The sequence below is a fragment of the Neolamprologus multifasciatus genome, unplaced genomic scaffold (genome assembly GCF_963576455.1).
Source record: "Neolamprologus multifasciatus unplaced genomic scaffold, fNeoMul1.2 chr03_unloc_1, whole genome shotgun sequence".
NCBI classification, from domain to species: domain Eukaryota; kingdom Metazoa; phylum Chordata; class Actinopteri; order Cichliformes; family Cichlidae; genus Neolamprologus; species Neolamprologus multifasciatus.
Genome location: NW_028181971.1, coordinates 1,158,099 through 1,179,239, shown reverse-complemented (window position 1 = coordinate 1,179,239; position 21,141 = coordinate 1,158,099). Strand labels below are relative to the sequence as shown.

The 21,141-nt window shown below is 42.0% G+C and overlaps 2 protein-coding genes across 8 annotated transcripts in view; both read right to left on the bottom strand.

Moving 5' to 3' along the window:
* LOC146490533 (protein NLRC3-like) overlaps positions 1–21,141 on the bottom strand; it is a 133,633-nt gene that overhangs the window by 74,742 nt on the left and 37,750 nt on the right. The window contains exons 1-2 of one of the 3 annotated variants that reach the window (XM_085153068.1): positions 16,359–17,403; positions 15,953–16,324 (exon numbers count right to left, since the gene is read on the bottom strand). The exons of the other annotated variants lie outside the window; for them this stretch is intronic. The gene's annotated coding sequence lies outside the window, so the exon portion shown is untranslated. Of the gene's footprint in view, positions 1–15,952; positions 16,325–16,358; positions 17,404–21,141 lie in introns of those variants that run through there. 3 annotated transcript variants of the gene reach the window in all.
* Positions 1–21,141, bottom strand: part of LOC146490535 (protein NLRC3-like) — a 59,323-nt gene that overhangs the window by 9,812 nt on the left and 28,370 nt on the right. For 4 of the 5 annotated variants that reach the window (XM_085153054.1, XM_085153055.1, XM_085153057.1 and 1 more), the window contains one exon: positions 9,838–10,011. In XM_085153054.1, coding sequence (XP_085009180.1) covers positions 9,838–10,011 — 174 coding nt within the window. Of the gene's footprint in view, positions 1–9,193; positions 10,012–21,141 lie in introns of those variants that run through there. The other variant, XM_085153058.1, reaches the window with a different exon arrangement.

Here is a 21,141-nt window from a genome sequence, read left to right as displayed (position 1 = left end):
GCTGCTCACCCTCGTCCTTGGTTTCTTTCTTTATTTCTTTCACTGCTTCGATCACCTACTTCCACACTCATCCACAAACAACATCATTTATTTCGACACTTACTCACTGCACGATCACGCACAGTCATGCGCTCAACGGCAGCACATTTACATCAGTCAGACAGCGCACACAGACCTACAGGATACACACACTTAAGCCAAGCATACTCATATTAGTAAATATGCAAACACATAGTCAGACTCAGGGAGCATCTCGCCACACATTTTTTCTCTCTCTCCCTCTCCTTATTTATGAACAAGTGATGTATTCTCTCCACCTGTCTAAGCGACACACACAGAGTACACCCCTAGTTATGTACAGACATCTATGGGTGCACTAAGATTCGTTACATGGAATGTAAATGGAGCTGGCTCCAGAGAAAAGAGGTTAAAAATATTTAACCAACTCAAAAAACTACAGGCAGATGTTGTCCTTTTACAAGAGACCCACAGACCTCTTAGAGGTTCGAATGAACTTAAAACACCTGAGTTTCCTAATGTGTTCTCAGCTTGTTATAATTCAAGACAAAGGGGAGTAGCAATTTTAATCCATAAAAAAATTAATTTCACAGTACTCGATACAGTTATAGATCCAGAGGGCAGATTCTTAATCATTAAACTATCTATACTTGATAAAAAGCTATGTATTGTAAGTGTATATGGTCCAAATGTTGATGATCCCTCATTCTTTCACGGTTTTTTCAGTGCACTCTCTGAACACTTAGATGGCACACTTGTGCTTGGAGGCGACCTCAACCTTGGACTGAATGAAGAAAGGGATAGGCTCAATACAGCAGGAACTCAGCGTAATTGGCAGTCCACAAATATAATCAAACAGTATATGAGCGACTTTGGTCTTTGCGATGCATGGCGCTCCCTTCACCCCACCAGTAAGGAATATACTTTTTTTTCACATGTTCATCACTCCTACTCTCGTCTAGATTATTTTTTGGTCAGCAGCTCACTGCTGAGTGACATTTCAGACACTGAGATTCACCCTATAGCTGTCAGCGATCATGCTCCTGTATCTTTAACACTAATGCACAAGAATAATACTATGCCAAGTAAAAACTGGAGATTTAATACATCACTGCTTAAAGATGAAGACTTTATTAAATATTTTAAAAAAGAGTGGACTTCATATTTAGACTTTAATGACACTCCCGGAACATCAGCTTCTGTTTTATGGGAAGCAGGGAAAGCTGTGATGAGAGGTAAAATAATTTCTTTCTCATCACATAAAAAGAAAAAAGAAAACAAAAATATTCAGGAATTGGAAAAAAACATCAAATCACGAGAAGAAGCCTACGCGTCCCACCAAGATCAGGAAACATTGAACAAAATACGCAAAACAAAACTAGAATTAAATGAGATAATTGATAGAAAAACAAAATTCTTAGTACAAAGACTACGCTTACAAAATTATGAACATAGTAATAAATCCGGTCAATTTCTAGCAAACCAGCTAAAAATAAATAAAGAAAAAACAACTATATGTGCTGTTCAAGATTCATCTGGGAACACAATATATGAACCGAAACAAATAAACAACATTTTCAGGGATTTCTATAAAACGTTGTATTCACCACAAATAAACCCATCTAAAAAGGAAATTGATCAATTTTTAGACAACATAACTCTCCCAAAATTATTAGAAGCTCAAGCAATGGCACTGGATTCGCCACTGACATCAGGTGAACTCCAGGAAGCCCTGATAAGTATGTCCAATAATAAGGCTCCAGGTCCAGACGGCTTTCCTGCAGAATTCTACAAAGAATTCTGGACGATTCTAGCACCAGTTTTTTACAGAACGTTGTTAGAAATCAAAGAAAAGGGCAGACTTCCATCAAATATGAATTCTGCAAACATTAATCTCCTGCTAAAACCAGGCAAAGACCCTGTATATCCCTCAAGCTATCGTCCAATATCCCTTATTAATGTAGACCTCAAAATAATCTGCAAAGCTCTCTCGAAGAGACTAGAGAAAATAACCCCCCTCTTAATTCATCCTGACCAAACTGGTTTCATAAAAGGTAGGCACTCATCAACAAATACACGTAGATTACTTAATTTGATAGACTACTCATACAGTAAAAACCTTGAAACTACAATATTTTCCTTAGATGCAGAAAAAGCGTTTGACAGAGTTAACTGGAAATTTCTATTTGCAACTTTACACAAATTTGGTTTTGGATCTTCTTTCATCAACTGGTTAAAAATATTATATAATTCCCCAACAGCTTGTGTCAGAACAAATGACCAGACATCCTCCAGCTTATGTCTCCTGAGGGGCACCAGGCAGGGATGCCCACTCTCCCCTTCACTGTTTGCAATTTTTATCGAACCACTAGCAGCAGCAATTAGACAGAATTCAGCAATTAAGGGCATAAAATGCAAGAACGTGGAACATAAAATCAGCCTTTATGCTGATGATGTGTTACTTTTTCTCCAAAATTCACAAACCAATATCTCTGGGGTGATTGAATTGATAAACTCTTTTGCAAGAATATCAGATTACTCAATTAACTGGTCAAAATCTACAGTCCTTCCTATTAATTGCTGCTTCCATAATTCCTCTTCTACTCCACTGCAATCGGGAAATATAAAATATTTAGGTATTAATATTTCTCCCAAGCTTGCAGATCTAACTAAATTAAACCATACCCCACTTTTAAAGAAAGTAGAAGGTGATCTGGCTAGATGGAAATGTCTACCCATATCACTCATGGGAAGGGTTGCTGCTATAAAAATGATGGTATTACCAAAAATAAATTATTTATTCTCAATGATCCCAACTAAACCGCCGCAAGATTGGTTCAGATCTCTAGATTCATATATGTCCAAATTCCTTTGGAAAAATAAGCCCCCACGTTTAAGCTTAAAAACACTACAAAAGACCAAGGATAAAGGAGGATTAGAACTACCTAACTTTCAGCACTACTTCTTAGCCAACAGGCTTCAGTTTATCTCAGGATGGCTAAAACATACCCTTTTAGATGAACCTTGGCTAGATGTAGAACAAGCACTTTGCAATAATCTAGAGATTTCAGATCTACCATTTATCAGCTCAAACATCCAACGACATGAATGCTTCAAAAGCATCAACATCAGCTCTTCTCTGACAGCATGGTGGGAGTTTCTGAAGTTGACAGAGTCTTCATTAATCCCATGCAAACGTACACCTATCTGGAACAACCCTGACATATTACAAAACAATAATATGATAAACTTTTCAGATTGGAATGGTAAAGGAATCAAATATGTAGAACATATACTAGAAGGAACAGAATTTATTTCATTTGACAGACTAGTTACACAATATGGGATCAACAAGAAAAGATTTTTAGAATATCAACAAATTAAATCCATAATAAAAAAGAAATTTAAACCAGGTCAAGTTGAACTACAAACACCACCAAGTGTGGTTCAATTTTTTACTCTTAAAACCCCCAAATTACTATCCAAAATATACAGAATGCTTTCTAAAATAGATGAATCAATATCACTTCCTATTGCAAAATGGGAAGCAGATTTATCAGTAAACTTAGACCAAAACTTCTGGTCTCAGATTTGCTTAAAAACCTTTCATCTAATCAAAAATCCCAGTCTTCAATTAATTCAATACAAAATACTACATAGAGTGCACTATACAGGTCATCGGATGTTCAAGATGGGCTTTGCATCTACCAACAACTGCTCACACTGCCAAACCAATTCACCGGACAATTATATCCATGCTCTTTGGTTCTGTCCACCAGTTCAGAAGTTTTGGCGCGAGATATGTGAAGACTTATCAAAGTGTCTGAAATGTAACATTCCAACTTCCCCCTTAGTGTGTTTGTTGGGCAGCTTAGATAATGTCACTTCAGAAAAGAATATAGCCCATATGGTTTTCACTGCCCTATGCATAGCCAAGAAAACAGTCCTCATGAACTGGAAAAATAAAAACAATCTTAATTCTAACCAATATAGAAATTATCTATTAGATTACATTAGTCTTGATACAGCCTCTGCCACCACATCAGATCAATCGCTCTGGGCTCCTCTGATCAGCTCCATCACCTAGTGGGGGTGGGGGGTCATATTTTGGTCTCACCTTCACTGTTGTGATTGGTGTGGGGGTAGGGTCAGGCTTAGGGCGTCGGGGGGTTCCTCGGGAGCATCTTCCTTGGGGGGCTCAACCCGGGGTAGCGGTCATGGCCAATTAGGGGCTCTGTTGGCTCTTAGGTGACGGTTTCCTCGTAGCTACGTGCAGCGGGGCTAGGGGAGGGTCTGTGCTGACGGACGGGGGTTACTGACCTGGTAGCCTGGCTGCCCCTGGGTGGGTCCGGGACGGGCGTGAGGTTCTGGGGGCGCTCCGGCTCTGGCCTGGGGCCCTGGCCGGGCCTCGGGGGCCTGGGTCCTGGTTGGTGTGTTGCCGGGGTTGTGGGCCGGTGGGTATATGGGGGCCCACCACTGGCGCGGGGTGCCGCCGGTGCGCCGAGCCACCTGGGGGGCTCTTCAACTGGTGGGGGGGGGGTTGTCGCATCTTGCAGGAGCTTTCCTCTCTCAGGAACTCTCTCTGCAAGAGGGGGAGATACAGGAGAGGTGGAGGAAGATCTCAGCCTGGGCGTCTATTGTCTTATGTAGTCTGGAAGATGAGTGGATGATGGGGTGGGTGCAGTTTTCTCTGTGGTGGGGTTGGGTGGACTGCCCCGGGCTCTGTGGGGCCGGGCGGCGCCGCTGCACTGGGCCCCGGTTCGGATGGGCCTGGGCCCCCCTTCCCTGGCGGGTCGCGGAGTATGGGGGTGCCTACTGGGGTCAGCGGGGGAGCTGGCCCCAGGGAGGGGTCACTTGCCCCTCCCTTCCTTCCCTCCCCATCTCCAGCTGCCTCCCTCTTCCCGCTCCACCACAACCACCCACACATGCAGGGCCTTGGAGTAGGGGTGTGTCACCAGGGTGCAGAGGAGGTAACCCCCCCCTCTGTCCCCTTCTGGCTGCCTCTGCCTCAATTTTATCCCGCAACTTAGACATTCACATTACTCACACTCTCATTACACATACATATAGGATCTTGGGGGTGGGCACGCTACACGGAATCTCAATTACCATCAGGGTGTACACCTCACCCCTGGCGTCGTTGCCCACCTCTCAATTTTAAATACACGTAGACATTGAGGGCTAGCAGGAGGGACTATGCGCTTACCTGCTGCTCTCTGGCAGGTAGCTCCATGCCCTCCTGGGTTTTAAATGCACCTTAGAACACACATACATCAACACTACAATGAGCGGGTGGAGGGAGGTTAGGAGTCTTCTCTCACCCTCGTTCTCTGCGGTCTGCTGGAGCAGGGGGGCTAGGAGGAGGAGTTGGCCGTCCGACTGGGGTCCGGAATGTGGGGCCTCCCTGCTGCTGCGGAGTCGGGGCGGTCTGCTTCTCCCCACCGCAGGGAAAAAGGGTAACACAACCTGGGTCTGGGTGCAGTTCCCCCCTCCAGGGGCAAGGGTACCTAGACCCGGTTTGTAGAGTACGCTTGGGGAGTGTGATTGTGTGTACAGCCTCTCTTTATGTCTGTCTCCACGTTGGTTAAGTGTGAAGTAAGTGCATATGAGAGCATGAGGGTGGGAATGGATGTTTGTATCTGTGTGTGCCTGTATGTCTGTGTCCATATGTCAGGTTGGGTATCAGACGCCACCTCTCTGAGGACAGCTCAGGCCCTCCAAGGTTTGGAGGCCTATCTCCCCCCACCACTTCCCCTGCCGGGGGCGGACTCCCTCAGACATCGGTGCGTTGGTGGTTCTTTGTGTCCGGGGGTGGGCGTCCGGGTGCACACCGGCTCACTCCTTGGCGGCTGCTTATCGGGGCCTGGAGCCTGGGGCTCGCTTGGGCCACTTCGGAGGTGGGGTGCCCCCGGCCTCTCGGCCTGGGGCTCGGTCACTCAGGCACAGCTGGCTGCCGGCGGAGCTCACGGGCACGTCGCTGCAACCCCCCCTGGCTTCTGCTCCGTGGCTGCTGGGTGACCCCTCATCTGGGACTCTCCTCAGCTCTTTCTGGGACAGTGGCACGGCTGCCCCTCTGGATGTCTGGAGTTTTGATCTCCTCCATACCTGCTTCATGCCCTGGAGGACGGGGCAGTGGCCCCCCACACCCTCTAGCAGATCATTACATGAGGGAACCTTTTAAGAAAACAAGCGCGTCCATGCTCACAGGTGTACACACGGGTGATCACACACACAAACTACACCCTTTTTGGCTCCTACCTCAATGCACACTGTGCTGTCAATCTTACGTGCTGCACAATAATGTTTAATATTTAGTATTTACTGTCATATTCCCATATATCATTGTGATGTTGTTTATTGTATTACTCTCGTTTTCTTCTGCTTGTTTTCTTTTTTCTTTCTCAACAGGTGATCCAGGTGATCGATACATGTATTTTTTTTCTTTTCTTTTTTTTTTTGCTTATTCTGTTTTTTGTTTTTTGCCCTTCTCCCCCGTCCCTCTTCTCAACTGTTTTTCTTTCCCTCTTTCTTTCTCCCTTTTCTTTCCCCCAGTCAAGTCTGTCCCGTATTCAGCAAGTGAAAATAAATTAAAGAATAAAAGGTGAATCAAATGGACCATTACGGCAAAGCTGGGATGGTCAATTTGGTAAAGAAAATCCGTTGGGCATCTTTCTTCGCCTTTACACAATAATTCTGATGGCAAAAGAGCCAAACGGGACAGGCAAAAAAAAAAAAAAAAAAAAAAAAAAAAAAAAATATCAGTAGCTAATGCTAGGTATGTAGCCATCATTAGCTAATGCTAATTAAGCCACTAATGCTAACAATGTTTTTGCCAACTCTTTTCCCTTGCATTATAACAATATGACCAGCTAATGCTAAGAAGGCTCCCATTATTAGGTAATGCTAATTATTATGTGTGTCAGCATTATCCGCTGCTGCTAGCAATGTTTTATCTTACCTTTTAACAATATCAGCAGCTATAGCTAACATTACTTTCATTTCACTTAAGCCTATTTAGCATTAATTAACTTCATTTAGCATTAAGAAGTTTATGCTAAATAGGCTACCATTAGTGGCTAATGCTAATTTTAGGTGACTAAGCATTGGCAACTAATGCTTATACCATATTCTGTTGATTTCTAACAATATGAGCAGCTAATGCTAAGTAGGTTGCCGTTATTAGCTAATGCTAATTTATCCGCTAATGCTAACAATGTTTTTTCTTACATTTTAACAATACGCCATTAGTGGCTAATTCTAATTTTAGATGAAAAAGCATTAACAGCTAAGGCTCATACTGTTTGCTTTGTAAGCATGACAGCAGCTAATGATACGAAGTCTACCGTTATTAACTAATGCTAATTTGATGTGAATTAGCATTATCCGATAATGGTAACTCTTTTCCCCTGCATTACAACGACGTCAGGAGTTAATGCTAAGTAAGCTGCCATTAGGGGCTAACTCTAATTAGGGGTGAATAATTATTAGCAGCTAATGCTAATACCGTTTTCTCTTTCCTTATAACAACTTGAGCAGCTAATGCTAATTTGACGTGAATTAGCATTATATTAGGAAGCAGTTAATGCTAAGTAGGCTGCCCTTATTAACTAATACTACGTTGACGTGAATTAGCATTATGCACTACTGCTAATACTGTTTTCCCTTACTTTTTAACAATGCCAAATTCATGGGCTGCATCCTCCTGAGGCCGCATTTGTAGACCGATTACGTCACAGCGACGCGCTGAAGGCTGTACAAATTCGTAGACTCCTCCGAATGCAGCTGACAAATGCGTCCTCCTTTTCCCCAAATTTGAAGGAGGGGTCGGGTGTGTCCTTCGTGGCCCACCATATCCCAGAATTCATAGCGCGGCCCAGCCAAACTCCAGTTTCCAACAATGGCGGCAGCTACTAAGTTTTAGGCGAGAAAGTAGCTGTGTAAACATCAAATATCTGCTCGGTTTATCAAGATATTGCATATTTGCAAAAGTGCTTCGATGTTTTTGGAGACGTCTGTTACCCACCAGCTCGATAGCTAGCCGAGAGCTCGAGGGTCACTGAAGCCGCAGAGAACGGCACAACTCCCGGCACATCATTTTCAGATCACCGCGGACTTTTGTTACTCGGGTTAAACGTAATATATAAGTCACTTAGACAACCTAAAAATGTTATTGTTGGGCTTTTTTCAGTGTTTTCTTTGTTCGCGAGTAAATCGGTTTGGCTGAGATTAAAGTTATTACATTAGATTAGATAAAATAAAACTTTATTAATCCCCCAGGTGGATTCCTCCTTGGTTTTTACACAGCTGACTAAACGTCAAACAGAAAACTAATTAAACAGAAGTGTGAGACGGTCGAGAATTTACGCCAGTGTCCTGTTATATTTTAGATAGCAAGGAGCAGACGGCCGAGTTTATTAAACTCCACTGAGACAGCGGTGACGCTAATCAGAAGGCTAGACCGTCCAATTTTCCCAGCCGTTTACTTCCGGCCTATCCGACCTTCTGAGGACCCGGCCCACGTTGAACGCGAAGGCGTCCTCCTCAGGAGGATCCATGAATTTGGACATGACCAATGTGAGCGGCTAATTCTAAGTACGCTGTTGTAAATAGCTAATACTAATTTAATGTGAGTTAGCATTATCCAATAATGCTAACACTGTTTTCTCTTACTTATTAAAAATGATAGTAGCTAATACTAATACTCTTTTCCGTTGGGTAACAACGAAGTGAGGAGTTAATGCTAAGTAGGCAGCTTTTAGCGGCTAATTCTAATTAGGGGTGAATAATTATTAGCAGCTAATGCTAATACCGTTTTCTCTTTTCTTATAACAATATGAGCAGCTAATGCTAATTTGATGTAAATTAGCATTATATTAGTGAGGAGTTAATGACTAATATAAAGTATAAATATAAATTATAAATTAGCATTATATTAGTGAGGAGTTAATGACTAATATAAATTATAAATATAAATGATAAATTAGCATTATATTAGTGAGGAGTTAATGCTAAGTAGGCTGAACATGAGTGACTCTTTTCCCTTGCATTATAACGATGTGAAGGGTTTATGCTAAGTAGGCTCCCATTATCAGCTAAAGCTAATTTGAGGTGAATAAGCATTAGTAGCTAGCGCTAATACCCTTTTCTCTTGTGTTATAATGATGTGAGACGTTAATATTGTTCTCAAACAACAGAATGAGAATGAAATATTGATTCTAACAGGGCCCATAAACAGCATTAGCTTAGCAGCATTAGCTTATCAGAGTTTCCATCATGGTCACACAAATCGTTAGCAGAGCAAAGTGGCCTACTTAGCAATAGCTGCTCAAGTTGTAGAAAGCAAAGGGAAAACAGTATTAGCATTAGCTAAATGTGCACTTGAGAACAAATCTATTGTGAATTCAGCCGTGAATGTAGAGTTTGTCATTATTTAAGCTTCCATTTCCAAATGTTAGCTGCTCCTGTCTGCCTCTTTATCACACACAAAGACTGAAATGATTCACAGCCTTGTTTCATCCTTCTGTCACTATCACTGTGGACATACAGCATGGGAAACATACACATGGCTGACACTTTATTAGGTACACTGGCATCTATCTCAGGTACACCTGTGACCTAAATGTTCCTGCAAACAGACTCCTTGGAGACCCCTACATAAATATCCATGTACTATCCAGCTAGACTAGTGTGTCTGTCCCTGAAAATATTCCTGCATGTGTGATTGTTCATGTCTCATCTGCAGCAAACAAACAGGAAGTGAGTGAAGGACACAGGAAATGTTTCCAGCTCTTCCTCCTCTATCAGACATTCTCTCCATACCTGAGAGTGTCCAGTCTCCAGCCTGGATCCTTCAGTCCAGCCGACAGCAGCTTCAGTCCTGAATCACCTGGATGATTGTAGCTCAGGTCCAGCTCTCTCAGATGGGAGGGGTTGGAGGTCAGAGCGGAGGCCAGGGAAGTACAGCCTTCCTTTGTGATCAGACAGCCTGACAGACTGCAGACACACAAAACAACAATCCGTCTGTTATCCATCTCTCTGGCAGCATAACTAAGGGATGGTTCAGGGTCACCTGATCCAGCTCTAACTATAAGCTTTATCAAAAAGGAAAGTTTGCAGCTGATCTTCAAAGTAGAGAGGGTGTCTGCCATCATCACAATTTTACCTAAAGAAGGTAAGAACAAAGAGTATTGCAAGAACTATAGACCCATTTCCCTTCTTAATAACGATTACAAACTGTACGCCTCGATTATTAGCAAAAGACTTCAAAACTTTGTACCAGATTTGATAGAAGTGCACCAAACCGGATTCATTAAGGGACGTCAGGCACAGGATAATATAAGGAGAGTCCTTCACATTATCGACAATGCAGAAAAGACCAATATCAGTACTGTGTTAATAAGTTTAGATCAAGAAAAGGCATTTGATAGTGTTAGTTGGCTCTTCCTATTTGAAGTATTGAAAACATTTGGGTTTAAGGACAGTTCAATACAATGTATAAGGACAATTTATAATCAACCTACAGCCAGAATCAAGGTGAATGGTAGCCTGACGGACAGAATTCGGCTACATAGAGGTACAAAACAGGGCTTTGTCTTGTCACCAATTCTTTTTGCTTTATATGCTGAGCCACTAGCGCAAGCAGTGCGGCAGCATCCAAATCTGGAGGGGGTAACTCTTGCCGGACAAAAACATCTTATTGGATTATTTGCTGACGATGTCATTGCTTTCTTACGAGATCCTGACAAGTGCTTTCCAACTTTGATGCAACTATTCCATACCTTCGAACACTTGTCGGGCTACAAAATTAATGTACCCAAAACACAAATTTTATCATTCAGGTATACACCTTCTCAAAAGATTAGAGATGAATATAAATTAAATTGGCACTTGAATACCATGAAATATTTGGGCGTAACCTTGACAAAATCCTTATCTGCTATGTTGGACACAAACTACAATCAGGTGCAGGGTAACATAAAAAAAGACCTAGAACGGTGGTCAACAACACCTACAAACTTTTACTCTAGAATTCAAATAATAAAGATGAATGTTCTCCCAAGATTGCTATACATGTTTCAATCACTCCCACTTCCTATACCTCAAAGAAAATTTAAAGTATGGGACAAGATGATCTCAAGGTTTATATGTGATGGGAAGAAGCCCAGAACAAGGCTAACAACATTGCAACTCCCGAAGTGTAAGGGAGGGATGGCTTTGCCTAACCTAAGGGAATACTTTTACGCAGCCCAACTTAGACCTCTTGTTGGTTGGTGTAGACCAGAATATGAGGCACGGTTGAAGGAAGTTGAAATTGAAATTGAGGGAAACAAAATTCAAGTGTATCTCTGACAAACAATTAATGACCTCTTACAAAAGTAGAATGAATCAAATTGTGAAATTTACATTAGACATATGGCACACAGTAATAGAAAAACATCAGTTAAAAGAACAATTATTTTTGCTGAGATGGTTTAGACATGATAAAAAATTTAAGCCGGGACAATTGGACCAAACATTCAAACGGTGGGAGTTAAAAGGGATTACAGCAGTTTGTACTCTAATGAAAAATGGAAGACTAATGAGTTTCCAACAATTAAAAATAAATACAAATTGGAAAATAGAGATTTTTTTAGATATCTGCAACTTAGGGATTATTGCGTAAAGCAAATAAAGTCTGACTGGCTTGAAAAATCATTGGGTATTGTTGTAATAGTAAAAAATTGCTATGAACATAAACAATTTAAAGCCATTTCCACTTTCTATAGATCATTAGAAGAAGATAGACAGGACACAACCTTTTACCTTAAAAAGAAATGGGAAGCTGAACTGGCCATAACTATAACAGAGAAGGAATGGGTCAGTATGTGTGAAATACAACACAGCACAACGAATTCGCCATTGTGGAGGGAATTTTGCTGGAAAAATTTGACACGTTTTTTTCATTACACCCAAAATTAAAAGCAAACAGACCTCAAGTCCACAGAAATGTTGGAGACTGTGTGGAGAAACAGAAGCAGATCATTCACATGTATTCTGGAAGTGCATAAAAATTAAAAAGAAGACCTTAAAATGACCATGGATAATATTCTGGGTTATGCACTTCCAAACACCTGCCAAGTGATGTATCTAGGAAACATAAAAGAACAGATACAAAAGGAGGACTACATCTAGTTAAAATAATTCTAGCCGCAACCAAAAAAGCAATCACAAAGAAGTGGTTACACCCAGACCCTCCCACTCAGCGAGATTGGATTAGTATTGTAGAGGGTATCTCAGAGATGGAAAAAATAACATTCAATATTAGACTGATGGGATGTAAATACGATAGACAATGGAGGAAGTGGAAAGCATTCCGAGTAAAGTAGAGAGGGTGTCTGTCTCCTGAACTCAAACTGGGAGCTGCTGCCACACCCAGTCCAACATAGCCAGGCTTTCTTTGCTGCTTTGACAAAACCTCAAATCCCACCAGAGATGATGAGCATCATCACAGTGATGATCATTTCTCTGTAACCCAGGCTTTCTGCTTCAGGATCTGTGCACGCTCACAGAACAAGGAGACCTTTAAACATCATTTCACTAAATGGATGGACTGAGCTCAGCCTACAGATGAACTGGTGCCAGAGATCATAAAGAACATCAAACAGTCAAATTCAACACTTTTAATGGAAATATGAGATTATTGCTGCAGACAATCATGAACCTGCTGAATTCATGAACATCAAGAATGCAGCGAGTGGTAAAATAAAGATTTGACCTCAGAGTGCTCAGTGTTCCTGTCTATTCCTAACATATTCCTAACATGATAGCTGCACTTTAGAGCTCTAAAACTGGAACTGACACATAAAAATACTGAGAACACAGACTAGCAGCCACTGCATGGCCTCGAGTACCTACAGTGGGGCAAAAAAGTATTTAGTCAGCCACCGATTGTGCAAGTTCTCCCACTTAAAATGATGACAGAGGTCAGTAATTTGCACCAGAGGTACACTTCAACTGTGAGAGACAGAATGTGAAAAAAAAATCCATGAATTCACATGGTAGGATTTGTAAAGAATTTATTCGTAAATCAGGGTGGAAAATAAGTATTTGGTCACCTCAAACAAGGAAAATCCCTGGCTCTCACAGACCTGTAACGTCTTCTGCAAGAAGCTTTTCTGTCCCCCACTCGTTACCTGTATGAATGGCACCTGTTTGACCTCATCATCTGTATAAAAGACACCTGTCCACAGCCTCAACCAGTCAGACTCCAAACTCCGCCATGGCCAAGACCAAAGAGCTTTCGAAGGACACCAGGAAAAGAATTGTAGACCTGCACCAGACTGGGAAGAGTGAATCTACAATAGGCAAGCAGCTTGGTGTGAAAAAATCAACTGTGGGAGCAATCATCAGAAAATGGAAGACATACAAGACCACTGATAATCTCCCTCGATCTGGGGCTCCACGCAAGATCTCATCCCGTGGGGTCAAAATGATCATGAGAACGGTGAGCAAAGATCCCAGAACCACACGGGGGGACCTGGTGAATGACCTGCAGAGAGCTGGGACCAAAGTAACAAAGGTCACCATCAGTAACACACTACAACGGCAGGGAATCAAATCCCGCAGTGCCAGACGTGTTCCGCTGCTGAAGCCAGTGCATGTCCAGGCCCGTCTGAAGTTTGCCAGAGAGCACATGGATGATACAGCAGAGGATTGTTAGAATGTCATGTGGTCAGATGAAACCAAAGTAGAACTTTTTGGTATAAACTCAACTCGTCGTGTTTGGAGGAAGAAGAATACTGAGTTGCATCCCAAGAACACCATACCTACTGTGAAGCATGGGGGTGGAAACATCATGCTATGGGGCTGTTTTTCTGCCAAGGGGACAGGACGACTGATCCGTGTTAAGGACAGAATGAATGGGGCCAAGTATCGTGAGATTTTGAGCCAAAACCTCCTTCCATCAGTGAGAACTTTGAAGATGAAACGAGGCTGGGTCTTCCAACATGACAATGATCCAAAACACACCGCCCGGGCAACAAAGGAGTGGCTCCGTAAGAAGCATTTGAAAGTCCTGGAGTGGCCTAGCCAGTCTCCAGACCTCAACCCCATAGAAAATCTGTGGCGGGAGTTGAAAGTCCGTGTTGCTCGGCGACAGCCCCAAAACATCACTGCTCTTGAGAAGATCTGCATGGAGGAATGGGCCAAAATACCAGCTACTGTGTGTGCAAACCTGGTAAAGACCTATAGTAAACGTTTGACCTCTGTTATTGCCAACAAAGGTTATGTTACAAAGTATTGAGTTGTATTTTTGTTATTGACCAAATACTTATTTTCCACCCTGATTTACAAATAAATTCTTTACAAATCCTACCATGTGAATTCATGGATTTTTTTTTTCACATTCTTTCTTTCACAGTTGAAGTGTACCTCTGGTGCAAATTACTGACCTCTGTCATCATTTTAAGTGGGGGAACTTGCACAATCGGTGGCTGACTAAATACTTTTTTGCCCCACTGTATGTGGTGCGTTCAAAGAGCATCAGCATAGACATGGTGGGTTCAATAATATAGGACATAACAATTTCTACGGCGAAAATACTATCAATGAATGAGCCATAACATTTTAGCCATGTAAACATGTTATCAGTGGGCTTTCCAACAATTTACATTGATCATTAAAAGATAAAATACGTGAGTCGAGGTCACTACGAGCCATGTGAGGGTCAAACATGGCAGAGAACCTTCCAGCAGCATCTTGGTTTATAATCCGCCTTTGGGTCATCAGTTTAGGAGATGAAGGATCCAAGTAAAATAACAAGTTAAACTAGAAAGCGAAAATTTCAGAAGAAATTTTAAGTGTGCCTATGCCGCTGCAAATCAGTGTCGTTTGCCATTCATCATTCAGCCCCGATCTGCAGACGCTGTGCACAGAGGTTCATGAGCAGAAGTCCCATTGTACCATGGCAGACCCGACAATGTTTGCATGAACACGCTTTGTAGCATTACTTTATTGACCACTTTTCACACATGGTTGCTGTACCCACACAGCTGGCTGTAGCTTTTCATCTCACAGCCCGACACATACAATAAAAACCACCCGAGAGAGCACAGACTTTACGCCTGAGAGGCGTGATTGCAGATGCCGCTCAGGTGGGTCCACCTCCCCTGCAGCGGCACTGCAGACCACGCCCCGCCACACACATCAAACACGTAAAATAAATATTTGTGCACTTTTGCATTCACTTTTTGTTATTTTTACAGAGTGTTCTGAATGATTAACAATGGTCTACAGCCAATCTTGTGTATTATTATACAAACTTTGGTTGTAAGATTCAGATAACTATTTAATAAAAGCTAAATATTTTATATGAGAGTAAGAAAGAAAAGTATTTCTTTGTGCCCCCCTTTCCCTGTTAATGCCCTACCTGGCCCCCTGGCAAAAGCTTTGCTAGATCCGCCCCTGCACAGTTACCAGCTGTCAGCTACTTAGAAAAGGATCCTGGTGTTATTTGTCTCTCAGAAACAGTTCATAACTTCAACTCATTCATGTCACCTAAAAGGTAAACCTGTTTCTCCATCACCAGTTCAGCTCTGATGATTCAGTAACGACATCTCCTGGTTTGGACCAGCCATTTTTTTCAGCTGTGTCTCCAGCAAACATCAGCTGATACTAGAAATTAAAATCAAAGGAATTCTAACAACAGCTGATCAACCTTAAACGTGCTGCTGTTGTTTAGCGCGATAAACAAACAAGAGAGAAAAGCCGATCATTGATCAGTTTCATGACTGAAGTTTCAACAAGCGAGAGAATGACAGGAGAGGCTGTCATAAAGTTCAACATCAGTAACTTAGCACGCACACAGCTGTATAGAAACTCTGTCGTGCTACAAATAAACTACACCTAAACTCGGTTTATATCTGACCCAAATAGAGTGCAGCTCATAACTTCTTACCTGAAATTCAGTTCACCTCACGCTCCTGCCTTCGGTTTCCCTTATCCACGATTGAGCTCCGCGTTAGCCACCACCGGTCGATCGGCGGCCGCCTCGCCGCCTCGTATGTCTCTTTCCCGCATGTCCTTTCTGTCAGGGCTAGCTGCCCTTTGTTGGAGCTCCGCGTTAGCCACCACCAAACAACTCAGTTATTTTTCCCAATTCGACCAGCATCTGGACAACCACCTTTCACTGTTTATACCGTTACTAAAATTAATAAATGAATTAATAAGTCCAGCTAAGAAACAGTCTCTTGGCGAGCGATCGGGTGGTGAAACGAGTGTCAGCCGCCTCACTGTAAGCCAAGCCCGGGTGCTTTTTAGCGAAGAGACGCTAGCCGCGCTAGCTACTTAGCCGCGCTAGCTACTTAGCCGCGCTAGCTACTTAGCCGCGCTAGCTACTTAGCCGCGCTAGCAGCAACATCGTAAGTTGCTAATATGGGATGTTTTGACAAAACGAGCAGATATTTGACGTTTACACACCTACATTCTCGCCTGAAAATATCTTAAAAGTTTATTTTCTGACCTAGAAACAGTAATAAAAGCAATATATTAAACAAAGTGGTGGCCGCCATTGTTTGAGTCGGTAGAGGCGTGCTATGAATTGTGGGATATGGAGTTTTCCACCAAGCATACACCCTTGCGGTTACCGTAACTATTCAATGGCACACTTAATAAATGGTTTTTAGAGAAGTGACCATCATCTGTGACTCAAATGCAGAAAAGGAGTCCGAGGTCATCAGACTGCATGTGAATCTGTCCTGGTGAACAACAGCGAGTCCTCCACCACGTCCTAAAAGACGTGGAGTTCAGATGACGAAGCAGCCAGTCGGGCAGATTTCATTCAAGTGGACATAATCAATATTCCCTCTAAGCTGTGCGTGTGCGCAATCTGCTGACACGCTCTCTGCACACAGAAAATCTGCATTGCGCACAAAAAGATATCTAACCTGAATTGAAATTAAAATAAATACGTTAATAATTCTGTTTTGCAGTGTTAGTCAGTGACTGGCTGCTCCCGTATGGGATTAGAACGATGTCGCCTTATCCCATAGTCCAGCCAATGATTCACATTCGTATATACGCAGCTAATCAACGTGGTTGACAGGCTATGACAGTGTCCTTATGTGCCGACACCGGTGTTTTGGTTGATGTGGAATGAAGCCATGTTAATGACAACGTGATCCAGTGATCCAAGGGACCGCTCAGGGAGTTTGTGTGTTCGCTCAGACACATGAAACATTAGAGGGAACACTGGACATAATCCTTATTTTGCTGCCACGTCTCAGTCAGACACATCAAATCTAGAGACTCTTTAATAAAGAGATCGCTTAGAATAAATGATTTGTTTGTTATGGAGCGAACGTTAAGCAGGGCCAACCGAGTTGATGACGGTTGATCTGCAAAATCAACAGCTGACTGCAGCGGCACTTGAAATAAAAACCAATGCACCCCTGTGGACCTGCTGGGCAGGGCGGCAACTCCAGAACTGGGAGAAGCAATGATCGATGAGCAGACATAGCTGTTATCAATAAAAACAGTGAACGTTTGACGGACACACCGTGAGAAACTGCTTTTGAGCCACAGAGCCCAGGACCGGCGTAACATATTAACTAAATGTCAGGAGAGGAAGTGGCCGCAGGCACCAGGATTCTCCCCACAGCCAAGATGCTAGCCTCTGGTACCTTCTCAGTTTCACCTGGACGTCGGCCCTCGTTCCCCTTTTCTGTCTCTTGAGGGTGGAAGTCCTGCGGGTTGTGAAGAGTAGCACACCAGGGGAGGAAGAGTTTTTCTGTTCAGCTGTTACAGTAGCTCTCCACTGGATCTTTGATGTTAAACCCTTTAAGACCTACCATAGAACCAAGTCCGCCAGAGCTTATCTTTAGATAAGCTCACAGAAACGCAAAGCAGGAGATGAAGCATCGCTGAATATGTTTCCAAACCAACTTCATTCTAAACCAAAGACTAGAAAATATGGTGAAGTAAATCTTCCCTTTGGCTTCACCTGCAAAAGTGCTGAGGTAGGTCTCCCTGCAGGGTTGGTTTTCCCTGCGTTGGGAGCAGCGCTGGGCTCTTCACGGACAAACAGGATCCCACATTCTTGATTTTTAGTTCACAAACACTTGTTGTAATGACTAACTACTCCTGACATGTTGGAGATGTTTGCTCTTTATACAGTAAAGTTACAGCGGGACACAAATAACATCGGGCTGATCCTGCCACAATTTGTTCCCGGGTTCAAATCACAGACAAACAGGATCCCACAGTTGTTTATGTTTTTGAACCAATTTCCACAGAGAGGCAATTTTTGAAAATGTATTGATAGCAATGTTGATTATTATTACAGAAGAAACAACTACCCGTGACGCCTTTGTAAATGGAGGGACAGTAACTGCGTGTAAAACCTGCAGACAGTCAGATTAACAGTATTTTGTCTCTATCTGCCATTCTGCACTTCATCTCATGTAAACAATAACGTGGCGCGTGACGTGAAAAAAGGCGCAACCTTTGACGTTGCCAGATGAACTCTGTATTCCTCGTCTGCAAAAAAGGAGTTTTAAAAAATCTCAGTTTTTGGTGATTTGAAACGCTGTTTGGATGAAAGAGCTGCGTTTTCAAAAATACCTGTGTAGGTGTGGACGTAGCGTCAAAGAGTTAGTAGTTTATTTTCTTACTACCTGTAATTTATTGCAGGTTACTTGTATTTGCGTAATTGTTTACTAAATGTTTGAGCTGTGAAATAAACCGCAATGGAGCAAAATATGGGAGTGTGTGGTTGGAGGATGTGTTAGTGCGTGTGCATGCTGTTCACACGTGGGGGGGCGTGAACGTTTTTCGTGTAAAACAAAGAGGGGACCAGCAAAAAAAAAAGTTTGGGAACCACTGCTGTAGTGCCATTTTGGGGAGCAGTTCAAGTTGCTATACATCAATACAACCGTTATAGCCCAAATTTTAATAATATGTATGCATTCAGTCCATAGTAACTACATATACAGCAAAAAGTGCAATAAACTAGAAAAAATTTAAAATAGTTTTGGTTTGTATTTTTACATATATTTGTAGTTAGAGAAATTTAAGAGGCTTATCCCTCAAAACTGAAGAACCAAAAAAAAGTTGAACAAAATAGTTTCCAACCACAGGAAATGTAATTTGAGTGTATCCATAGTTTTATTTTTGAGATACGCCAGATTGTATATACTGCATGAAAAACTAAAATAAATATTATAATGCGAATTTGCAAGAAAAACTGCAGTGCATCAAAATAAACTATTTCCAACTGTGTAATTTGAGTTCTAAGCATCCAGAAACTATACAGAAAAGCATAAACTCAAACATGACTTTTAAAAACACCAGTGTAGGCTTATAAGGCCTTGAAGGTAAAAAAAACAAACAACTAGAATTTCCGCAAAAATGACGTCACTTCGGGTTTCGGGCAGGTAATGGCGGACATACGATAGTTCTGGCTGACGTCTATTCCAACGTAGGAAGTGCTATGAACAGCTGATCGGATTGGCAAAGCGTGTTTCTGGAATATTACTTTTTTGTTGCTGCAAGTGGTTTTCATGCAACTTTTGCAAAGCTATGTGTGGAAGGAAACGGTGACCTAGGATAAGCTGGATGCATAAGATATAAGTACAACTCCGGTTTCACATGCTTTCACTAGCTTATGTGGTTGCAGATCTACAGGCATTTAAAAATAGTTATGCAAAACTGAGCATTCCCGCTCTGACTGGCCTTAAAGGGTTAACAGTATCTCCCAATCATAATTTAAAGCAGCAGAAATTAATTCAGAACTCAAAAGAACAAAAATGACTTTACAAAAAATGATTGACGACAGTGAAAAACTACATTGTTGCCTCCAGCGAGCTGCAGCGGCGGAAAAGCCAAACACAGGCGCCATCTTGTTTGACAGAAGATCTTAGCACACAGCAGCTACAAGCATAGAGTGCACCACTATTGTCCAAATGGAAGAAATAGAAAACACTCAATAAAACCTTCGACAGCTGAAACTAATGTAGACAATCAGGGGAAGAAGTCAAACTGAACTTATGACACCAAGCACGATAACTACCAAAATAAAGCAGGAAAAGTAAACTAAGAAACCCTAAAGCAACTAAACAGAGCAGCTAACAATAAACAAGAAGTCGAAACTATAAAAACACAGAAGCTAAATGCTAACATGGCTAACACTAGCATCACTGTATGTAGCCCAACTCTTCTCACAGCAACATACAACTGTCATGGCTAGACGTCTCACTGATTGGCTCATGTTAGCTTGTGAAAATATAAAGTCCCAGCAGTACTACCTGTTTTATATACTGTTTAAAATAAGCTAAATGTGCTTATAATGTGTAAATAAAGGCTGAAGCAGCTAGCACTGTTAGCATCAGCACCAAGCCCTGTTACATTTGTACACTGTTAGAGCAATGGCTCCAATCTACAGCCTTTAAAATCATGATTAAAATGCTGTGATTTCAGCCATTCCCCAACTCTCTGTGAATGGTTCCCATGGACATTGATCAGTGGGCTTTGATCAGTGGGCCTTGATCAGTTGTTGTTGATCAATAGTCATGAGAATTTGCATAATTATGATTAAGGAACTGACCTCCCAGCCCATTGTTCCTTCAGTGGGCTGGTTTCAGTCATTATGCAAATGTACTGTTTATAAGATTGAAACCTGCAGTCAGCCGAGATTGAAGAAGTCACTTGGATGAGGATGAAACATTTCTCCCACAAAATGCTACGTCCAGATGAACAGAAGCAACTTTTGGAGATTTACTTACCTGGATGATTATTAGTAATTGGTAACTATATTGATTGGAAATTGATTTGCAGTATTTCCGTACAAACAAACAAACAGACAACCAACACATCACATACACACTCCAAAATAATATAATATAATATAAGCTTGAGAAAACAACCTAGATTTTACATTAAAAAAGTACAATGTGCAATGGCAACAACACTTATAGTTTAGTGTTATTAACCATGATAATAGCACTAGGTACAAAAGACAGTCTATGTCTCTTTGTCTTCACTGCAGGCACTTTATAACGACGACCTGATGGAAGCAGTTGAAAATCATTAAAGAGAGGATGATCTGAGCACAACAGGACAGAGGTCGCCTTCCTCAGCACCTGCCTGTTA